General features: G+C 34.6%; 1 protein-coding gene across 11 annotated transcripts in view; it reads right to left on the bottom strand.

The window, feature by feature from the left end:
• LOC128162951 (uncharacterized) overlaps positions 1-21,857 on the bottom strand; it is a 47,617-nt gene extending 25,760 nt beyond the window's left edge. Inside the window, exons 1-4 of one of the 11 annotated variants that reach the window (XM_052826389.1) lie at positions 18,534-18,645; positions 14,930-15,018; positions 12,073-12,236; positions 8,720-10,812 (exon numbers count right to left, since the gene is read on the bottom strand). In XM_052826389.1, coding sequence (XP_052682349.1) covers positions 9,198-10,812; positions 12,073-12,092 — 1,635 coding nt within the window. In that variant the 5' untranslated portion in view covers positions 12,093-12,236; positions 14,930-15,018; positions 18,534-18,645 and the 3' untranslated portion in view covers positions 8,720-9,197. Of the gene's footprint in view, positions 1-8,719; positions 10,813-12,072; positions 12,237-14,929; positions 17,931-18,533; positions 19,335-19,464; positions 19,567-21,606 lie in introns of those variants that run through there. The other 10 variants (XM_052826387.1, XM_052826392.1, XM_052826385.1 and 7 more) reach the window with 10 other exon arrangements.
• Between the last annotated feature and the right edge of the window lie 769 nt (positions 21,858-22,626).

The following is a 22,626-nucleotide window of genomic DNA, read 5'->3' as shown; positions in this document are numbered from 1 at the left end:
AACTCCTGCTTGCAGGAGACTACAGAATTTTCAACTGAGCTAAATGTAGCAATTTACATGCAAAACACTCAGGTGGTCTATAAATACAGTAAATATATTTTCGCTATATGTATTTTAGTGACTTTCCTGTGTGTATAAACATTATGTAGTGACATTACTTGTATGTATCAACAATGTAGTGACTTGGCTGTGTGTCTCAACAATGTTGTGACTATGTCGTGTGTATCTGAGCAATGTAGTGACATTGCTGTGTGTATCAACAATGTAGTGACTTTGCTGTGTGTATCAACAATGTAGTGACTTTGCTGTGTGTATCAACAATGTAGTGACTTTGCTGTGTGTATCAACAATGTAGTGACTTTGCTGTGTGTATCAACAATGTAGTGACTTTGCTGTGTGTACATAAAATATGTAGTGACTTTGCTGTGTGTATTAACAATGTAATATTTACATTCAGTGTATATTTCCCCTTATGTTTGCATTGGACGTTCAATTTCCTATGAATACACTTTGCCAATTCATGGGCCATGAGCACAAATATAAACGTCACACGTGTTTTAAGTATATTTATTTTTGTAAGATTAACCAAAACATTCAACCTTACATTACCAATTTGATATGTACTTTTGAAAAATAATCATTGCATTATATCTACTCCTTAATTAAAAAGATTTTTCTCAACAAAGTTTATGGCACTATATTTTTAGCCGTGGAAGCGTACTAAATAACATGTTAATATGGCTGTTCCATGTATGTTTCATATCCCTTACTGAGAGCGTATATAATGGATTTAAAGCGACGAGACACATATATTTCATATTAGAAATAGACATCACTATAAATATAAATATAAGCATTGAATGCTTATTTTTGGATGTCGTCGGTCCTATGACACACAAATGCGGTGCAGACAAATTATCATACCGCGCTAATGCGCTATTCAATTTGTGTGCACCACATTGGTGTGTCATAGGACCAACGACATCCAAAAATAAGCATTCAATGCTTATTATAAGTGACTTTGCTGTGTGTATCAACAATGTAGTGACTTTGCTGTGTGTATGAAAAATGTAGTGACATTGCTGTGTGTATCAACAATGTAGTGACTTTGCTGTGTGTATGAAAAATGTAGTGACATTGCTGTGTGTATCAACAATGTAGTGACTTTGCTGTGTGTATCAACAATGTAGTGACTTTGCTGTGTGTATGAAAAATGTAGTGACATTACTGTGTGTATCAACAATGTAGTGACTTTGCTGTGTGTAATAATCAACAATGTAGTGACTTTTGTTGTGAGACTAATGCACCATTGAGCAATGCATCTTCTTGGTTGTAACAAAATATGTAGATACATGTACTTGTTATTGACTTTGTGAACATTTGAATGTTTTGCTAAATGGATGACATCAGTGTATAATTATAATGTAGTGATATTTCTTTGTGTATCAACAATGTAGTGGCTAATGTATGTGTAATTATGATAAATATCTTGCTGTGTGTATTAACAATGTAATGACTTGTGTTTGATATAATGATACACATCTTTCTCTTTTCTGTCTGTCCATCTGTCTCTCTCTCTCTCTCTCTCTCTCTCTCTCTCTCTCTCTCTCTCTCTCTCTTCATTTCAATATACATCTAATGTACCTCAATTGTTTAAACTTTTCATCATTATGATATATGCTGTTTGAATGATGGAGAAAAGAATAAAACAGGAATATAAAAGAGAGAAAAATAGACTAAGATTTAAGGTACTTCAATACACCCAGACTTATACTTTTTAAGACACTACATCACAAAATGGCGATTTAAATGTTTTGTTAAACTGTTTATATCGTTCGATTCGGTTGTATATCTTCGTAGCTCAGTGGTTAAAGTACTGGGCTTCTAAACCGCAGATCATGAGTTCAAATCCGCCTGGAGCTTTTGTTCATGTTTACTGAATTAATTTTTCGAAAATGTTATTTTTCATCCAAAATTGCACCTTTTTTTTTTTGCCTATTTGACTTAAATACTTCTTATCCATTATATTATCTATCATAATCAAGTAATTTTCTGCTGATTTGAGAAAATACTTAAAGGTGTAGTGAGCCACCTTAAGTCAAGCCTCAGTCACAACTGGCCGTACGTGTTTGGTGATCGTGCTTGCCAGTCGTGGCTCCCGTGGCTGGAAGCGTTAAAAATCGTATTGAAGTGATTGCGAGTGTAACGTAAGACAAACGGACGTTTGACGTGCCAGTCGGATGTGTTACGTACAATTTTTGTTTAAAGACGGGTTGCCACTCGCAACGTGCGATGCCCGTAGGAACCGTACTTCCGTCTTACGATTGTCTTGCACCATACGTACGTTTGCCTTGCGAACGGCAGCAATAACATCAGCGTCGTAGGTTACCTGCAAGTCTTAATGTGCCCCACGACAGCTGCACGGACCATTATTAGTTTTCAGTTAAATAAAGAACAGTTTTTCTCTAAACATGTACTGAAATATAACTACTGTAAGCAAGTAAATATTGAAACGTCAAAAAGAACTCGAAGAAAAGAAGACTATTATTCTTTAATTGCTGTTTTGGTGATTAGACTAGCTAAACTGGTCGACACAAATTAAGAATGTTTTGAAATCATAATTGATCTTTTATATCTAATACCATAAAATATTGAAAACTTTTCTGAAATCTAGAAGGAAGTCTTTGCAAAATCTCACATCAACGAATTAATTATAAACTGATAATATTTTTGGACACTGTAACGTCTTTAAGGTGGAATAACACATCATCACAAAATGGCTGACCTCTTATCATGTAAATCACTCCATAGCCGAGTGGATAACGTGTCGTGCTTGTGATCCGTACATTCCGAGTTCGAATCCCACAAGGGCTTTTGTTGTTACTTACTGAATTGAAATTTTTAGATTATCATTTTTTTATCCCCAAACTGCAAATTTTTCGCTTATTTGACATATGTACAGTTTATTTATCATTATATCTTTCATAATCAAATAATTTACTGTTAATTTGAGTGACTTTTTCCAGGTATGTTATTCCATCTTAAATGAGTTTACAATTTTGTTTACTCTTTGTTGAACTTTACAATATCTTCGAAAAATGCCTTGACAAATCTTTCAATTTAAGTAAAGAAAGCCACATTGAATTACATTGTTTTTACATATGGTTTTTTTTTATTATTAAAACACCATTTACACTTCATACATTTTAAAAAATCAAAGTCTACCTATTCTTTTCTGATATTCTGATTATGATACAATTATGAAAACATTTTATAAAGTTTGAATGATCAAATGAGATGATAATCAATATTTTCAAAATGGAGAAAGTAATTTGTTTACAAACAAAAATTACATACTCATGAAAACAAGAACTTCTTCCAGTAGAGTGTGTTGGAGTTTTGGGGTTTTTTTTGTAGTTGGTTTTTACTTAGTTAGAAATATCGTCTGCGTGTAAAGATGATTTTTCCTCTCCTTACTCCGAAAATGTACATATGATTCTATCTTAGCACGCTTGCAGATCAAAGTGATTAGGAAATCCTATGCCTTTTTTCTACTTTTACGACTTACATATCTACTTCAATATTCAGTTCTTTCATGTCATGTCCCGTTTTTCTTCTTTGCCTTCCATCTTTTTGTCCAAAAGAACGTATTTGTTTGTTTGATTTTGGTTTTAAGAAGAGGGTTTAATACTAGAATCTTTGATTTGATTTTGATAAATGGTTAAACCGTTAATTCTCTTATCTCTTATATTCGCACGTACCACGAGCAATTGGTGTACGCATGACGTAAGTGTGACGTACGTTTACTAGATGCGTTTAATTTATATATTGATGGTGAGCACATGCGACTTGCAGTCAACGTACGTATAACGCAAGGGACGAATGAGATATCATTACGTCAGTCGTGCAATTCAAATCGTACGGTCATCTTACGAGTTCCTTGAGTGAAGCGCAAGTGCATCGTACGTATTTAGATCTCGCAAGGAAACTGTGGTGATTGTTGTGCATGTCCAATAGCCACTGTGCGTGCTTACGGAAAGCGTACGTCTTTCCAAATTTGTAAGATGCACTTGCATGTCTCGCAAGAATTTCATTAAAATCCGACCCTAGACCACCCGTAGATGCACGTACGACCATTTGTGGCGAAGGCTTGAACAAACATACCTAGAGTTACAATTATTCCTAATAAGTTTATTTTAAAAGCAAAATCACAGTTAAGCTGAGCAGCACGTGGTACATCTCGTTTCTGATCTAAAAGATTAATTTTAATTGTTGTATATTCAGTATTATAAACTGCTAGGTTTGATTAAGTTTGCATTCCATTGTTGTCAATTTTAAATAACATTGAATTATCTATTCCACTCCTAAAACTTATTATTTGATATACAATCAACATATATGAAACTATGCCTAGAGCTCTCTCTCTCTCTCTCTCTCTCTCTCTCTCTCTCTCTCTCTCTCTCTCTCTCTCTCTCTCTCTCTCTCTCTCAGCGCCGATCAACGAAAAATCAGCCCGACGTCCAACTAAAATCACACGTACAGCAGTGTCTCCCCAAAAATGTATTTTCAGTATTAAATCACATAATTAATATAAATACAATGATAAAGTTCATTTTTGTAGAAAATAAGAAATAAATAAATACATAAAGTAAACATATTCGTTATGCACTCGCGTTTGCGCTCTATTTGCGTTCTACGTGCATTCACCATTCATCAATGCGCGCCGTACAATCACCGTTCACTTGGCGTTCGGTAACCGTTTGCCCTTCCTTCATGTAGGAAAAGTACATGAAAAGACAGATTACAATGAATGAAAAATCAACAAACGTAAAAAATAATTAAAACCAAGATAATGTAGAACGTTTCATGGACTGTATATACTAGTAGCATATCTCTCTCTCTTTCTTTCTCTCTCTCTCTCTCGTACAGCACGGTTTATTTTACAAAGTTATTTCATTAGTATATATGATATGTATCTCACCTTCCCCACTCTCTCTCTCTTTCTCTCTCTCTCTCTTTCTCTCTCTCTCTCATTCTACGCGTGCTAGGGGAATCGATCCGTACTCTCGCTCGCTTGCTCTCTTTCTCTCTATCTCCTCTTTGTTTTCTTTCAAAGAAGTTGGATTATAAGAAATTTTACATGCTCATTGATTGCATATGAATACATGGTAAAATATTTAATGACATGATATAATGGACTCTCTCTCTCTCTCTCTCTCTCTCTCTCTCTCTCTCAAAAACATGGAGTTTGAAACTTTATACATGAAAACATGCATTACAGATACCGGTATATTGACAATATTGTAACCTCTGTTTCTAATTTTGTGTAATACCTTGCTTTGTCGGCGCATTGATAATGTAGTGAATGCGAGTTTAAACCTTTTAGTAGGCCGTGATCTGAGCAAAAGCGAAGTCATTTTTTTTTTATTTTTATAATTTTCATAGTTTATATAGCTCATTATATGTTTATGATCAAAATCTGTAAAAATAACCTACACCCGTTTTAATATTTCTTGTTTAGCTGACGACTCTTTTTTAATTGGTTTAAAACTTCATATATGCAAGACATTAAACTCCTGTACAATATTAGGTATTGTGTGGACTTATGGTGTGACATAAGACATAAAACATAGGTCGTTCGTGCCGCGCTAAAGTTGCGAAAAGGATTTTTGGTCCAGTGGGACCCCTGTGGTGTGTTCTTCTAATGTTGTAGTAAGCAAAATGTTTAATATGAATGTGGAATTTTGTCTCCAAGAGGCGTTGTCTAAATCGGCACCAAAAAATAAAAAAAACGCACCAAAAAACAAAACAAAACAAACAAAAACAAAAACGACTAACAAATCAAATCAATACAATATGCATGTCATTCCTGCAAAAACACAGCCGTTGGAATATGGAGTAGGCTTTCTCCATTTTATATGTTCACTTTAATTTATTTACTAACTAAAGACTTATGGATTTTTCAGAATCTAATATTACCCATGTTCAATCTGATATTATTTACCAATTTCCAGGGTGTTCTGTCTATATTAGCACACGTAAGTTTTAATTTTGTACATTGTACTTGTACATGTATGCCCATATTATCTGTGAGACAAAGATGTATGAAATATGGCAAAAATGTACACTAATCATGATAAAAAATCCAGCAAAATACCGGGTATATAAAGAGCAAACGCTGACATATAGAACATCAGATGGTGGATCAAGTACAACTGATTCCCTGATGACCGATCGCACTTGTTGTTTAATTCCAAAATGGAAAAATACATAAACAGTTCGTTGTTTGCCATTAATGAGTGACTTGCTTGTCAAAAGTTAAAGCGTGAATGATTCAAAGGTTGTAAAAAAAATTAAACAAAATGGTGACCGTGCGACATGGAATTTAAGAACTCAAGTTACACCGGGTGCGTTCTCAATGCAGTCCTGCTGCGTTCTTTTAAAAATGTAAAGCATCAAACTGCAAGCAGTAAAAGCTCATACAGCTCACACAGCGCCGCAACAATGCAGCAACATCTTCATTTGTCGCGGTGGGATCGCCTAGAACGGCATGAGACGGCGCCCAATTTGAGCATACACAAAGTACGCACCGTGTTTCTGCATTCTATTAAGCACACAGTAAATAATGAAATGTGTTGTCATCATGACAGCGCCTTAAGGTCTGCAACAGCACCACTACTATAGATCTCCGTCGGCGCGCTCAAGCAACGCACATATTTGCAGTAACGATAAGTTGATTGCGCATGCACAAAGACCTCTCGGAGTCCAACAAATTTGGGATGTCACTGCGTCTCTGTCGCGCTCTCAGTGCGCATACACAGCGTTTGAACGTGTTATTTTTATTTTCGCGCGCTCTTAGAGGTCGCTGTAGTTGCGATTATTGCGCTCTCTTTGCGTTCCTTCTGCGTTCAGTTTTCTTAACGTAGAAAAATTCTGCTGAGTTTATGTAATAACACATTTTTTACGGGCAAAATGGGAATTTTTTTCTATGTAAAATAATAATCGTTTTTTGTTTAATATATTAGAAGCGTAAAGTTTTTCAAAGTGGGAGAATGACTGGGGGATTTTGTTCTCATCAAAAATATCTTGACAAACCTTGTAAACTGTATTTGTTTGTTTTCAGTGTTTAGAATACGTTGCAATTGTCAAGTATATATAGCTGCGTTAACTATCATGATTCACAGTGTAAAATTCAACAGTTTAGTCAATAATGTTTTATAAAAAATAGCTTAATATGTATTTTTTTCAGTTGATGTACAAACGATCACTTGTGGTGATTATGTTTTCTTGCTGACCAGCTATGATTTTTTTATGTAACCGTATTTTGATTTTGCTTGTAAAGCACTGCAATGAATAGAAAATTCAAACCCACATTCAGATGCGCAAGTATAAGAAAATCGCTTAGAATTAAAACGCAGATAAGATTATTTATGAGATTATAATGCGATATATAGTATATACATCAAAATGTAGTGATTTTCATGTGTGTTGTCAATAGTGTAGTGAAATGCATGCCATTCTGTCAGTATTGAGTTGCATGTGTGTTTTCATAAAGTGTAAAAATGTAGTGAGATGCACGGCATTTTACAGATTCTTATTTTAAATGAAAATAAAAATCGCAGTATATAGCGATCATTAGGATACTATTTTAAATAGAATTCTGAATTTTCTTCGCTGTAAGTATACGAGAAAGCAGTGTAGTCAGTTGCATGTAAATTTTCAGGTGTAGTCAATTGACGGTGTTTACAAACCTGTGTGTGTGTGTGTGTGCGCGCGCGCACACACACACACACACACACACACACACACACACACACACACACACACACACACACACACACACACACACACACACACACACACACACACACACACACACACACACACACACACACACACACACACACACACACATTGTATGGTATCGCGTGTATAATGCAATATAATAGCATTGAAACAGCAAAAGGTATCATCTATTGATTCTGTCAGTGTGTGTCTGCTTGTGTTTCAAAGAAAGTATATCAGACTGTTGAAAATTTGACAAAAATTATTATCATTCCTCGAGAAACGTGTCGTCTGACCTTAAATGAAAATAAAACAAGAGGCCCGGGGGCTACATTGTTCACCAGAGCAACAATAGCCACATTGTGTAAAGGTGGTATGGGACACCTCCATATTGTGACGTACAGGTGCACCACACCACCTTAATATTTCGTTGTATGGAAAATTGGTTCCTCTTTCTGTGTAACGTTTTGATTGACTAGGATAAAAAAGATTTTAATTACTCGCCAACATACGTCAGATTATATTTGGAAATATTCGCCCCCATTCTATTTTCTCCTCTTTTCCCTCGTTGTCAGAAGGCGAATTTTAGACTGGGCGAATTCCAATGTTCTAAGTTATCTCTTAACTAAACAAGTGTATCTGGGTGAATTTAAGATGGGGCGAAACCGTTTGTTGGTGTAAAAGGGCGAAAATAACAAGGGGCGGAAATAACCCTCTATACAGTATGCATTTTTAAACAATATTATCGACCTATATATCCATGCATGTGAATCGCCAAAAAAGGACTGTGTTGTTTACATTATCTTATTATCAAATTAGATAATTTAAATTCCTACGCAGTGATTCACATGAAACAAAATTCTGATTGGTTTAAATGAAACAACTTTTAAGTTAAATCAATAACTGATGTGCACTCAAAGGAAAAAAAACTCAGTTTGCTTATAATTTTTAATTTCACAAAATATTAAATCATCCCAAAAAACCTTTTTGTAACATATAAACTCATTAGTACATGTACTTTGGCTTAAAGTACGTAATCATGTTGGAATACACACTTACACACACATACTCTCTCTCTCTCTCTCTCTCTCTCTCTCTCTCTCTCTCTCTCTCTCTCTCTCTCTCTCTCTCTCTCTCTCTTAAACAATGATTACAGTTTTTCAAGGAGTCGAACATATATATCACTTACACACATATATACACAGCAGAACTTGAAATACTATTAGATGATTCGAGTTTATCGTTTGATAAAATTAATTCACGAAACGCATATTTAATTCGTGTTCAAAATTCTTTAAACAAATATTTGAGGGAAAGAAAAGGAGATATGCGAAACGATTTGATGCATAGAACACTTGGACGTTTCGGTTTTTTAAAAGTTAATTTAAGGTAAACCTACGTGCACTATTTCATTATGAGTTTTTGGCTTTGAATTTCGTGTTCATGAAATAAACCTCTTGGCATCTCGAGCGACGAAGAAGACTTTTGTTAAATGTACATGCTGGGTTTATATGATACCAAAAGATGCGGAAGCCAGCATCGTGAATCATTTTCAAAAGTATCAGCTGATTGGCTGTGTTTCCGTCGCCATGGAATTCCAAGTACAGTTGAGAAACGTCTTCTAATTGGTGCGTGTTTATCATGTTAGGCACGCTGGACCACTCAGCGCCCTCTATATCCGCTTTCAGGATGGCAATCGGTTCTGATTGGTGGTTCAGTTTCGCCCGGATTTGCGTCAGTGGCGCCACGTAACCGGCTTGAAACTTCCGGTAGCTGTCCCCAAGGCCGATCCGGGAAAACCACACACGTGGTCCGTGTTGGTGAGTATCGAAGGGTGTGGTGGGGTCAAAGGCGTACACTTTACAATTATACGTAGCGGCTACTTCGTCGTCGAAAGATAAATCGTTGAACACTCCGAAAGAATACACGATGCATGGAGACTTCATCTTCAACATTTGGTCGTGGCAAACGTTCCACCCCCCATCCGTGATTCGGCCGATTCTTAATATATGCTGACAGAAAAATTGAGTAGTTTCGATGTAACTGAAATACAAGTCTGCAATTTGGTTGCCATTCAATTTTCTTATGTTATCTATGGATGGTAAATCTACTTTCGCAACTCCTTTGGATTTATCCCTGAGGTCTGGCTGGATAAAGTACACTGCGTAGCACTTGTTAAACTTGTTCGTGGCACAGTGAATCAGCTGATCAAACCACGTGATTCGTAACCCAATGCTATATAACATTCTCAAGCGTTCCAATAACAGTATATACACTTCCGCGTCTGTAGTTTTAGGATCAAAATGAAGTTCCAACAAGAGTTGTCGAACTTTCTTTACGGAATCATCTCGCACCATCTTGTCTATAATCTTGAGTTCAGACGTGGAATTAATGGAGAGTGTCAGAACGTCAACCGTACCTTGGGTATTGTTGGTTTGCTCTATCCACGACTGAAGAGTATGATTGCTCGACAGTGGAGTGTTATACACACGGCATTTGTAGCGCGATTTCATGTCATCTGAAAACGTCTGCTCGGGAAACGCTTTGTTGGACAGAAAAACGGCGCAGTTTTGTTTGGGACTATAAGCGGGGTCCCCACACACATACCAGCCGTTTCGTTTCACTTCACCTGCTCGGTCCTTCAAACCACAGAAAATTTGAATGGTTGTGACGTAACGATGGTAAAGACAAGTTATGACGTCAACGGAGAGGGATTCCAGTTCCTTCCTGTCGGGTATCCTTAAGGGGAGATCTCCAAAACCTATAAAGTTGTCCGGAATTGTCAAGACACAGTTTTTGTCATGAGCGATGGTGTATGGTCTGATTAATTTTTCGTATTTTTTCGCATCACTTGGGTCAAATTTCACTTCTTTTGGAGGGTTGTTTTTATTTGTGATGTAATCTGCGATTTTCAGTTTTGGTGCTTCCTGGTCATAACTTTCAGTGTTTCTCGTGTAAGTTATGAAATACATAATGGCTAATATCATTGCAAGGAGGAAAACGGCCGCAGTCTTCTTCATCTTGGAACTACAAAAAAAGGAATCGATTTCATTATTAAGATATGATATTGGTATTAATTATGTTTTCACTTATTTTTGATTTTACATGAGTAATTAGAATCAACAGATTTTGCTAAATCCTTGAAAATCACCGTAAACAGACCGATTTCCGTTTTGCAGCTTCTTTTAATCTAAGGAAAAGTTCATTCAAAGAAAATCATTGATATTCAGCACGACGTAGAAACGTCAACATCTCCCGGAACCAGTTAAAGGTAGCAAACGAGAGAAGTGAAAGAGCGAGTTTGATTGAATTTGTGAAAGAGATCAAATGTTGCAACGCTTGACATACCACAGTAATCGTGTACTATATATTTTTGGTTTTCATCGCAAATTTAAAATAAATTCAAATGAAACCAACAATTTTTCAAAGGGCAAAGATAATTTAATTGCAAAAAAAGAACTAAAACATATAGAACTGTAATTAAAATTCTGGCCTGAACAGATGCCATACAATTATTCCAGATATCCAATGTGCAATGTGTTAAATTAGAAGTTTAAAATCAAAGATTTCTATGCTTATCTAAAGTACAGTGTTAGGGAATTCGTCTGGAACTGCATCCGTCGTGTGCAGTTCGCCATTGCCGATATTTTTTTGACGTAAACATCGTCGACATTGTTGACATCTCGACGTTGACGATGTTGAAACGATATCGAGTTTACATCGTCGACATTGCCGATATTTCTTAGACGTTGGTCGACGATGTGGACTCGATGTCGATTAACAATGCGATGTCGACGTTGTCGAATATGTAAACAAGAAAGAAGGAACATGATGTCGACTCGATGTTGGTCAGCATTGCGATATCGACAATGCCAACGGTACACAGGACATAAGAGGTACGATGTAGACACGATGTCGATCAACACTGTGATGTCGATTATGTAAACAAGAAAAAAAAAGGAACACAATGTTGGTCAGCATTGCGATATTGACAATGTCGTCGATGTAAATAGGATAAGGAAGTACGATATAGACACGATGTCGACTCGATGTCGGTCAACACTGCGATGTCGATTATACAAACAAGAAAAAAGGAACACAATGTCGACTCAATGTTGGTCAGCATTGCGATATTGACAATGTCATCGATGTAAATAGGATAAGGAGGTACGATATAGACACGATGTCGACTCGATGTCGATCAACATTGCGATGTCGACGTTGTAAACAAGAAAGAGGACACTGCGATGACGACCATATTGATAAAACATCGTTCAATGGACATACCTCTTTTTCCGAAGGTCCATCAAAATGCAATTCCAGAGAAATAGAACCAAGTGATGAAGAAATCCGTATTAATTATAGGATTTTAAAGATGGACAATAACAAACAACAAAGCGGCACAGACGAACGTGGCCGGTAATGCATCGGGCCTCCGAGCTGAGGTTTGACTAATACAATTCAGAATATGTATATATAAGAATCTAGACAATAAGAAAAGGTAACAATTGACAAAAAATGACATCAAGAAAATTCTGTGACAGATTATTAGGTATTAGGCAACTAGACTCGATGAGTCTTTGATTACCCGGACACGAAAGGCATAATTATAATTACGCAATGTTGTTTTAAGAGATTAACAGTTCTTAGGAAAAACGTCTGTTTGATTTGTAATTACAATTTAATGTAGAGTCTGCCAGGTGTCAATCACTGATTCACTTTGTAAACATTGATACGGTGTGTGATAATCTGGTATAGTACAATTGGTGTGAATTGTGTTGTGATAGCAATTATAGTCTGCTTTCGGTCAAAGATTATACCTGGATTTTTACCTCTGTTTTATCAGTGCCTTAATGATACAATAATAAAACAAGAAAGATACAGATATTTTGTTGTGTTTTAGGTCTATTAAATAATAACTATCACAATTTTTTTTCGGTTGATAAAATAAAGATAATGATATATTTAAAAAGTCTGATAAAAAAATAATGATAAGATTAGATGAATTGACTTTTACATTTTTTGTCCATATGGGGTACTCCGTGTCTCTTTTTACAATTGAGTTGCAAATTATGTAAAACGCATGTTTATAATTGATTGTCTGGTATCAACAGAAAGAATATTATGAAAGAAAACAGATTTTTATCACAAAATATTTCAATGTTTGAAGTAGCGACCTTGATAGTAGTTCTTATGACATCACCGCTTTAGTATATATATATGGTGGTCACTTTCTAGTTTTTCAAATCGGATGTTAAATACATAAAATAATCTGACAAAAATAATATTCTAATATTGATGCAATATACGGGTACCTCAAACTGAAAAAGGTTGAAAATGCATGAATTGGGAATACATTTGATAGGTTTTGAGAAATAATATTTACAGTTTTTGAAGCATGCATATAAAATTGCCTATTTATCATCATACAGTTTGTCTATTTTCTTCGATTATTCAAGACATAACACAACATAAATGAAAAATATTTAGCAGCGTTTTCACTAGACACATTTCTTCCATTTATGTCAGCAAAAGCAATAATTAAATATTAAGATATTCTCTTCAAACTTTTAGCATGTACATGTACTTCCTATCGGCAGTTACAATGTAGTTAAACAAACGCGCTACATATTCAACACTTTTGCAATAATCTTTCTTGTTTAAAAAAAATAATGAAATTGTTCATGACCAAATTGATGTTTGAAATCAAATTTATGAATATGGATGTCAATTATTATGTAAATGTGCTTTTATGCAAGTTATATTGTAACATAAAATACATGTAAATTTCAATTACGAGTAGCGAGTAGATATGTTTTATTTATTTTATTGTCAATTGCCCTCGCAGGAACTGTGATATAGACTATAGCAATTAAGCAATTATATCACCTGGTCAAATTCCCGTTTCGCAAACATTTTTTCGATACCTAATTTTCAAATGTGTGCAAAACGGGAACAAACCGTTGATACGTGTGACAATAAATGTTGTATTTAAAAGTTATAGTTCGAAATAAAGTTAATTATAGTATAGTCAATTTTTCACTGTGATAATATCCCCCCGGGTCTTTTGTACAATACAAAATCCCCGTAGACATCACATTTTTGCTGTGTATTGAAACCTGATGAGCTAAAGGGGGCGTTTCAAAGAAGAAATCTTGGAAATCTTTCATACTTTTGAATGAATGTCGTTTGAACCCTGAGGTATTTATAAATATCGAGTAATTAAGAAAAATGTAAATCGAGAATATCTTGGGACAGAGTATAATAATTGCTCTGTAGGGCAGCACAGTTCGAGTGTTTTCGGTCTGTAATAAGAGTACATTTCCATTCAGGTCTTTTATATCGCTTTACTAAGTTCTCTTCTAGCTAGATCTGTTACAGATCAGTTTTAAAAATTAGAAAATAACAAATCGTTGATTTTAAAGTATAATGAATGTGTGAGTGAACCGATGGATATATAACCATGTACGATCTGGTTCATGTACCGATTGTCCTATAGCTCGAGGCTAATCTTAGCATGTAAATGAAGAAATACAATCTGCATTTCGATAATTAAACTAGTCTACGCGTATGTTCAATTCAATCCGTTGCTTCATTACCAAAACAGGTTCTACGGAATCAATAAACTATATATATCAAGCAGCTGCAAACTATAATTAAAAATAATCAGTCCATAATACTAGTACATGCATACACAAGTATATGTTATATTCAATCGCAACTTCTCGGGCTTTGAAAAAAAACCACCACGTGTTTTCCGAGCTCTATCGGAAAGACCCGAGAAGTTGCGATTGTATGTATATTTTTAAGTATATACAAGGAAGTCAACATCATGTGAACATGTATATTAAGTTTATCTTCAACGCATATAAAACATAAAAATTGAATCAGAGATTAAGTCAATAAGACCAATGTCAGGTAAAGAAGAATAAATCAGTCAGCAAATTATGCAATGGGTTTTTGTTTTCTTTCTACACAATTAACAAAATCATGTAGAAAAATGAATTTTTCCGACCTGAAAGAAAATTCATTTTCTGTTTCTATTTTATTTAATAAACCGAACCGTACAGATAAAATTACTACTTAACTTTGTGAAAAAAAATGGTATTCCTGTTAAAGCGGACAGAATAATCTAACAACATACCTTGTCTTCATATCAAGAATTCAGCGCCAGCTATTAACTTACATGTGTATTGGATTGAAAGTATATCCGACTACCCCATCAATACAGGCCTACAAAACAGAGACAAAAACCCGTCACATTTTGCCTCAAACTGAGCTATCATTATAGCCATCTGCGCTAGCCAAGGCCGGGTGACGATCCGCTCTGCTACTCTTTTCTCTTGAAAGGTTACATTGAAATAAATGTTAAAACGAGTTTGGTCCCTGTGCATCCAAAGGCGACCAAGAGATGAAAAAACACACACGCATGCACACAAACACACGTGTTAAAGTCTGCAAACAAAACTCCTACAATTTCCTTTTTTTTTTTCAATGGCTCTCAATAACCCGGAACTTTTCTCTCCTTCAACATATTCCAGCATGCGTCACAAACGAGCAATTATAGTAAGTAAACAGTTTGTAAACAGAAGGCCCGCAGGCCTTCTCACAAGATTTTGGTCAGTCACGTAACATCATTTTTGAAAGTGGGGGGGGGGGCAGACTCATCCAGAAAATCTTCACAAGGAAGCAAAAAAAAACATAGGTTCCGTGAAGCGTAATTAGATATATTGTGTTTTATGTGGAGTGGGGTGGGGTGGGGGTGCAAGTTTTCGTAGAGTCTTTCGGGACGCATCAAATCCTGCTCGGTAGTTAAATAGATTATTTTTTTAATTGTATTTCTCGCATGGTTTAAGACAACTCCCAAACTTAAATATTTGTGTTTGAATTGATATATGAGCAATAATTTCTCTTCTTAAATTATAAGAATCATGTTACTAGCAATAAGAGCACACAAAATGACAGATGGCTTATATTCATGAACGCGCTGAAAATATGCTCTGTTGCAACCACTATTGAAATAAACCACTATTGAAATAAAACCACTATTGAAATAAATTATTTCAATAGTGGTTGGAAATGTATTTCATCAGAAAAATCACCTTGCAACCACTATTGAAATACAACCACTATTGAAATAAATTATTTCAATAGTGGTTGGAAATGTATTTCATCAGAAAAATCACCTTGCAACCACTATTGAAATACAACCACTATTGAAATAATGATTCTAATAGAAGTTGGGGATGTATTTTATGATAAGAACTACTTTACAGACACCATTAAAGTTCAACTACTATTAAATTTATTTTTTTTAATCGTAGGTGGGGATGAATTACTTTATGAATATAACTATGTAATCACTATTGTAACACATTTGGAAAGAAAGAAGTTGTATATCATATTTGCAAACTATTTTGAAAAGCAAGAAATCTAACAAATAATATCAAATACACAATTATGTTACAATTTTCACTGCTGCGTAGAAGTAAATAACCAATTCTCGCAGATAAACATGCATATACAATAGTAGTAAAGACTATGATATGAATGTACTTATTTTATCATTTTCACTGTTGTGCAGAAATAACCAATCCTCGCAGATTTACATATAGAATTGTTTTCATATTTTTTTCTTTACCTTTCTCTTTCTATAGATATATCATGTTTTATGGAAATTGTAAATTATTTGTACTAGACGACAACGTTGTAAATTGCAAGAACTTCTATTCAAAACCCCTGGATATTAAAAAGTAATTTATAGCTTATATATCATTGTAGATTTATGTAATAATGAATATCACTATTAAGATATATGATTTTAATAATGGTTGGGGATGTACTTCATTAAGAGCAATATTGAATGAAATAAATTATTTCAATAGTGGTTGGGTATGCGTTTCATCATAACCACTATTGAAATAAATTATTTCAATAGTGGTCAGGTATGTATTTCATTACAACCACTATTGAAATAATTTATTTCAATTGTGGTTAAGGATGCGGCTCATTACAACCATTATTGAAATAAAGTATCTCAATAGTGGTAGGATATTATTTTAATGACTATTATTCCGACTGTGCATAACACTTTCTGTTCCAGATGACAGGCGGTATGGGAAACATTACCATATATATAGAGGTAAATCAAAGAACATCATAATAAAAAGGAATTCATCATCTCATAAGACATACTTCTTTTCTTAAGAAACTACCCTAGCAGAAAGGAAAGTGTTACAAACAGACATAATAATAGACATAAAACTGAAATGCATCACCAACCACTATTGAAATACTTTATTTCAATAGTGGTTGAAATGAAAGGTATCCCCAACCACTATTGAAATAAATTATTTCAATAGTGATTGAAATGAATCGCATCCTTTACCACTATTGATATAATATATTTCAATAGTGGTCGTAGTGAAGTACACCCCCACCCACTATTGAAATAATTTATATTAATAGTGATATTTATAATGATATTTATCAACAAATAATTATTCAATATACATGGGGTTTGAATAGAAGTTCTGGCATTTACAAAATGTTCATTATTGTGCAAATAATATACATTATTATAGGACATAATATGTATGTAGAAAGAGAAATGTAAAGGAAAAAATATAAATTTTAAAAGTAATATTAATTAAGAAATTCATTCTAAGCTACGATTGAAAAAAATAATTCTAATAGTAGTTGTACTTCAACAGTGTCTGTAAATTGATTTTCAAAATGGAATACATCCCGGAACACTATTTAAATATTTTATTTCAATAGTGGTTGTAAAGTGATTCTTCAAATAAAATACATTCCCAACCACTATTGAAATAATTTATTTCAATAGTGGTTTTATTTCAATAGTGGTTGCAACAATGCTCTCTTGCCTATACCTTTTGTAAAGGAATTGTGATTTCTATGGCAATACCCTAAACATGTCCCGAGGATATAATCAAAATATCTTATAAAACCACATGAAACAGTCAGTCCGGATTGTTTGTGCGTCTTCAAGCGCCATAATGGAATTCGGAGTTTTTATTCGGATCGAGACGCCATGCTTGTTTCAGGGGGGAATCTTTGATTAACTAAATAATCTAAATGCTTTCAAATTTCAAGGCCTAAAAAGGTTACTTCATGTATATGATCGACTTACCCCTTTTCAAAACCCTGGAAGTTTTAAGTCTTCCGGATAGATTATAAAAAAGTGTCGGTTTACCATTGCGATGTATTGGTTTAAATGGACAAAACGCAAGCAATATCATGATTACGCAATTTTCCTGTGCTTGTTTTAGTATAGCAAGTCAAAACAAGTTATATCGAAATAAGAAATAGCCAGTAATTATACGAATAGGTCTTTCAAATACATTTTGATATTTTGTTTATTATGCGACATCATACAAAATAGCTATACCTTTGAAATCAATTAAACAAAATGGCGTCCAGCCATACTTAGAAAGAGAACTGAGAAGGAAATACCGATTAGAAATAAAATGCACTGGAAGCTTGTTATGGTGATTTTTTTTTCAAGCAAAGGAGTACTCAGACCCCCTCCCCGTTATAATACAAACCCCAGAGATAGCATTCTAATTCTATCCATTGGTCAACCTCAATTTTCCTGCGAATAAATTACCATAATGCAGATATAATGGCGACCTACATATCCGAATAATGGAAATCAATGGAAACCATGCTACAGTAAACATGGTAAAGGTTCAAATGAAAAAAAAACAATAAAAAATGATAATAACCTCTGGTCTAAAGAATGCACATCCTCCCACAACAGTCAGAAACATAGATGAGCGTTGCTCGTGTTAATACCAGTTTTGACGGATTGATAATATTGACCCGTTTTCTGATTAAGGTAGACAGTTGTTATGGGTGATTGAATTCCGACATGCCGACTTGCCCAGTTCTGTAACTTTAAATACGAGGCCTTTAACGGTCCGCTGAAGCTAGTCTTTTTAATTAAATGAATAGGGTACGGGGTGGGGTGACAAATGTTGACGCTCGCCTTCAAATTGGCAACAACAGATATTACTTTAATTAACTATTTAGTAAACCTCGTCTCTTTTTCACATGTGTGCCAGGCAATACAAGCTTTTATATTTTGTCCACAAAATAAACATGCATGTGGCATTTCAACGATAATTTACAGCTTGCATTTTACAATCCTTTTTATAACGTGGTGATAATCTCTCCAACCTTTTGGTTGGTGTATGATATATAGATTATGCAACAAAACAGAACACAACCCACTACATTTATTTCATGCAATGAGCAATTGCTAAACTTTCCAAAAAGTTTATATCTTTGGATCCACCAATTAAATTGAATAACAAATATTGGGCTTCTTTAATTGCTTCGCCCTCCATTCCCTCTAAATCGCTTAACAGTTTTACAAAAATCTGCCAAGTTTTAATATTGCAACCTCTCGGGCCTTTTCAACGCAGAAAAAACAACATCCCACGTGTGTTCCGAGTTCTATCGGAAAGGCCCGAGACGTGTCATTGTCACGAGATCGTTACACCTGGTACGAAATATTCTCTTTTAATTCATTGTATGATTAACAAATATGATAAGTAGACCTGCAATGAAAAAATTCATGCGATTCACTGAAATATTTTTATAGTTTTTAATTTTAATTTAAGATAAAAACATTTTTAGAAAATTATTTCTTACCAAATTCCACCTTCGAAGGAACTTAATAGTAAGAAATCGGTTACGATTCACGCCCACAAATCCACGCCCACAAACCTGTTTGGCCATTTCCAAATAAGACTTAAAGCTGACATGAATTCATAAAACCATTTGGTCGCCATATTAGTTTCGATCGCTCTTCTACTGCCACTGGGGTATATATACTGGTTGAGAAAGTTACGGTCGGTTGCTTTCCGATCGAGGCATTCACGTTGCACGGACTTCTAAATGCATGAACTACACATTGTACATGTAGTAAAATGTAGTAATAAAGAATAAAGAAAACAACAATCAATGAAATACAAAATATATTATTGTTTGAAAGGATGTCCAAGGTATCTGTATTATTTTGCACAGACAGTGCTGCCTTACTTGGCATGCACATCGAACACGTGTGTCGTTCATACAGAGTGCATAACGTTTACATCTTCTTGAAAACCCTGGCGACACTACATCCAACACAGTAGCTAAATGATAGTAAATCCAAGAAAGTAACAACGTTTCTATCCGTTCCTATAAAGACTCCCCGATTATAAAATCCATGCGATAATTGACATTGCTTTATCTGCCACAGTGTGTGGTTTGCGCATGTGCGATGTTATAACATACACAGGAAAGCGGTCTACAATTATCGACAAATTTCTGAAGTATCTGGGCCTGGATTTCAGTCTGGCTTGTTTCGTCGATTATTGGATATACATGTATCTTGCCAGTGAAGTGGTTGTCATATTATTTTTGTTCGAAACGCGTTTTTACAAGTCTTTTCGTCCAAGGTAACGTGTTTGGGTGTATGAAATTCCTGAATGCGGTGAAGCATGACGAGGGCTCTCGGCCTTATATAGGGGGTGTGTAGTGATGAGCAGAACAATAGAAATCGACAACTAATATGGCGGTAGTCGGAGATAAAAGGGAAGTAATGCGTATTTATGAATTCGTGTCAGCTTTAAGATAGTTATAACCGTATATGCATGGTAGACCTCATATCAAAATACAAAACCACGTGACAGAACACGAATACCAGTCAAACACGAGTAAACCATGAATGGGGTAATACTGAAATGTGTGAATGAATGATTAGTAGTAAATGATTACTCAAAGTAATACTTAATTGAAATCAGCTGTATCCCTGTTATATGAGGAATCCATGAATTGCGCTGATATTTATCATTACCTTAGTAGGGGGTAGTAATGTAACCCCCCCCACCCCCCCCCCCCAAAAAAAAAAAAAAAAAAAAAAAACCAACAACAACAAATTTAAAAAAACCATAAAGGCACATAACTTTACGGTGGTAAGGGATTCGTCCATATTGTGTTGTACTTCCTATCAAAATAAACAATAAAATTCAATATAATTTTACAGGTTTTTTTCTTTTCCATAATTGTTACCTAACGCGTAACGTAAAGGGCTATCTGTCAAAAGCGTTTACTTCAAAGAGTTCGAATCCCGCAAAGGTCTTTCATAATTCATTTTTTTCCAAAAAAAATTTTTAAATACATTTTTTGGTCAAATATTATAAAATTGAAAATTCTAAGCCGGTGGGTGTATTTTGATCATAATGTAGTTTTATCAACATTAATATCGACAGATGTCCCATACCACCTTAAATGTCATGCATCAAGGCTTGCTTCAAATTCATTTTGTTTCATATTGATTAATTCCGTTTTAATGTCACTTGCGCTCGCGCGAATATAGGTCAGGATTTAGTCAGACAGGCTTTCGTCTGCAAACTTTCAAAATTTTGCTTTCGAGATTCAATACTGAATACTCTCTAGACTTGATTAAAATTGGCGGCATCGCGGAATTAAGTACTCGCAGAGTAGGGAAAAAAATAAAAACTGCAGTATGTGTATATCAACCATAGTATCCTTTTATAAATATTGTATATTAATGTATAAAGGGAGTTAAATTAACTCAAAATAATCTATCATGACCAAATTCATCTACACTGGCCTTCGAGTTTTTATTGCAAAAATTACGTAGATCCTAAGGATTTTAACCCTCTCAGAAAAATAAAGATATAAATCATATTAGATGTCTTAAATTTCTATGCTATATTTACAGATGTTCATTACCAGCTAGCACACTCCATTCATAAGAGCGATATATTTATTTATAGTACGTACGTTTTTCACACAGCGTAATGATGGTAATTTGTGCGGCATCAATCAGACTGGTGCAGCATAGCGTCCAGTGTTCAGCAGTTTATGTATGCATCCCTCCAGCCGAGGATAAAGCAATTTACAACACCCGCGGGGTAAAACGATTACTTTTCCCCCCACATATTATTATTATTCACACTCCCACGAATATCACCGTTTTCCTTTTTCTGCATACATATATAACGTATAATCTGCTACTTCAGTTTTGCCTTCTGCATTTGTATGGGTGTAACAGTGTATAATCTATCACGCAAAGTACAGACATATGCTTCCTGTTTTCCAATCGCAACCTCTCGGGCTTTTCCGGAATAAAGTTTTTTCCCATAAAGAATGAATTGTAGTGTTTGTTAAGATGGGCGCTAGACTTGTTTAGTACATGTACATGTATCAGCGATATAACATAAAATATACTAAACAAAGGAAAAATCAAACTACGCCAACACGCGCATGTTAGAATTAACGGGAGTAATGAAAAGTAAAAAAGATTTTGAGAACCCAATGAGTCGGGACACAGAAATGTATTTTTACATGGATGACAAAATCAGGAAGACGAAATAGGAAACGAAGTAAAAACAATCTGATTAAAATAAGATTTTTGATCCGCTCCACAAAGTAGCGACATCGATTTTGTCGGATCGGATCAGAGATCTTATTTTAATCAGATTGAAGTAAAAACTTCATAGTTTTAAGAGGGCTAGATGGTCGTTGCCATTTTAAGTCTATACTAATCTCCTCGAAAAGAAGAGCTAGCTCTGTATAAGGATATATAGGGAACATTCAAATTTTAAAGCAAAAAAAACAAACATTTAGGGTTATTTTTTACTAAATGACAGATTATGGCTAAAAGTGCCTTATATATATATATATATATATATATATATATATATATATATATATATATATATATATATATATATATATATATATATATATATATATCCAAATCACAAAAGTATTTTCTCAGTGTCCGGTAAAAATATAATA

The sequence above is a fragment of the Crassostrea angulata genome, chromosome 9 (genome assembly GCF_025612915.1).
Source record: "Crassostrea angulata isolate pt1a10 chromosome 9, ASM2561291v2, whole genome shotgun sequence".
Taxonomy (NCBI): Eukaryota; Metazoa; Mollusca; class Bivalvia; order Ostreida; family Ostreidae; genus Magallana; species Magallana angulata.
Note: the sequence above shows the minus strand (reverse complement) of the source record. Positions and strands in the feature narration are given on the sequence as shown.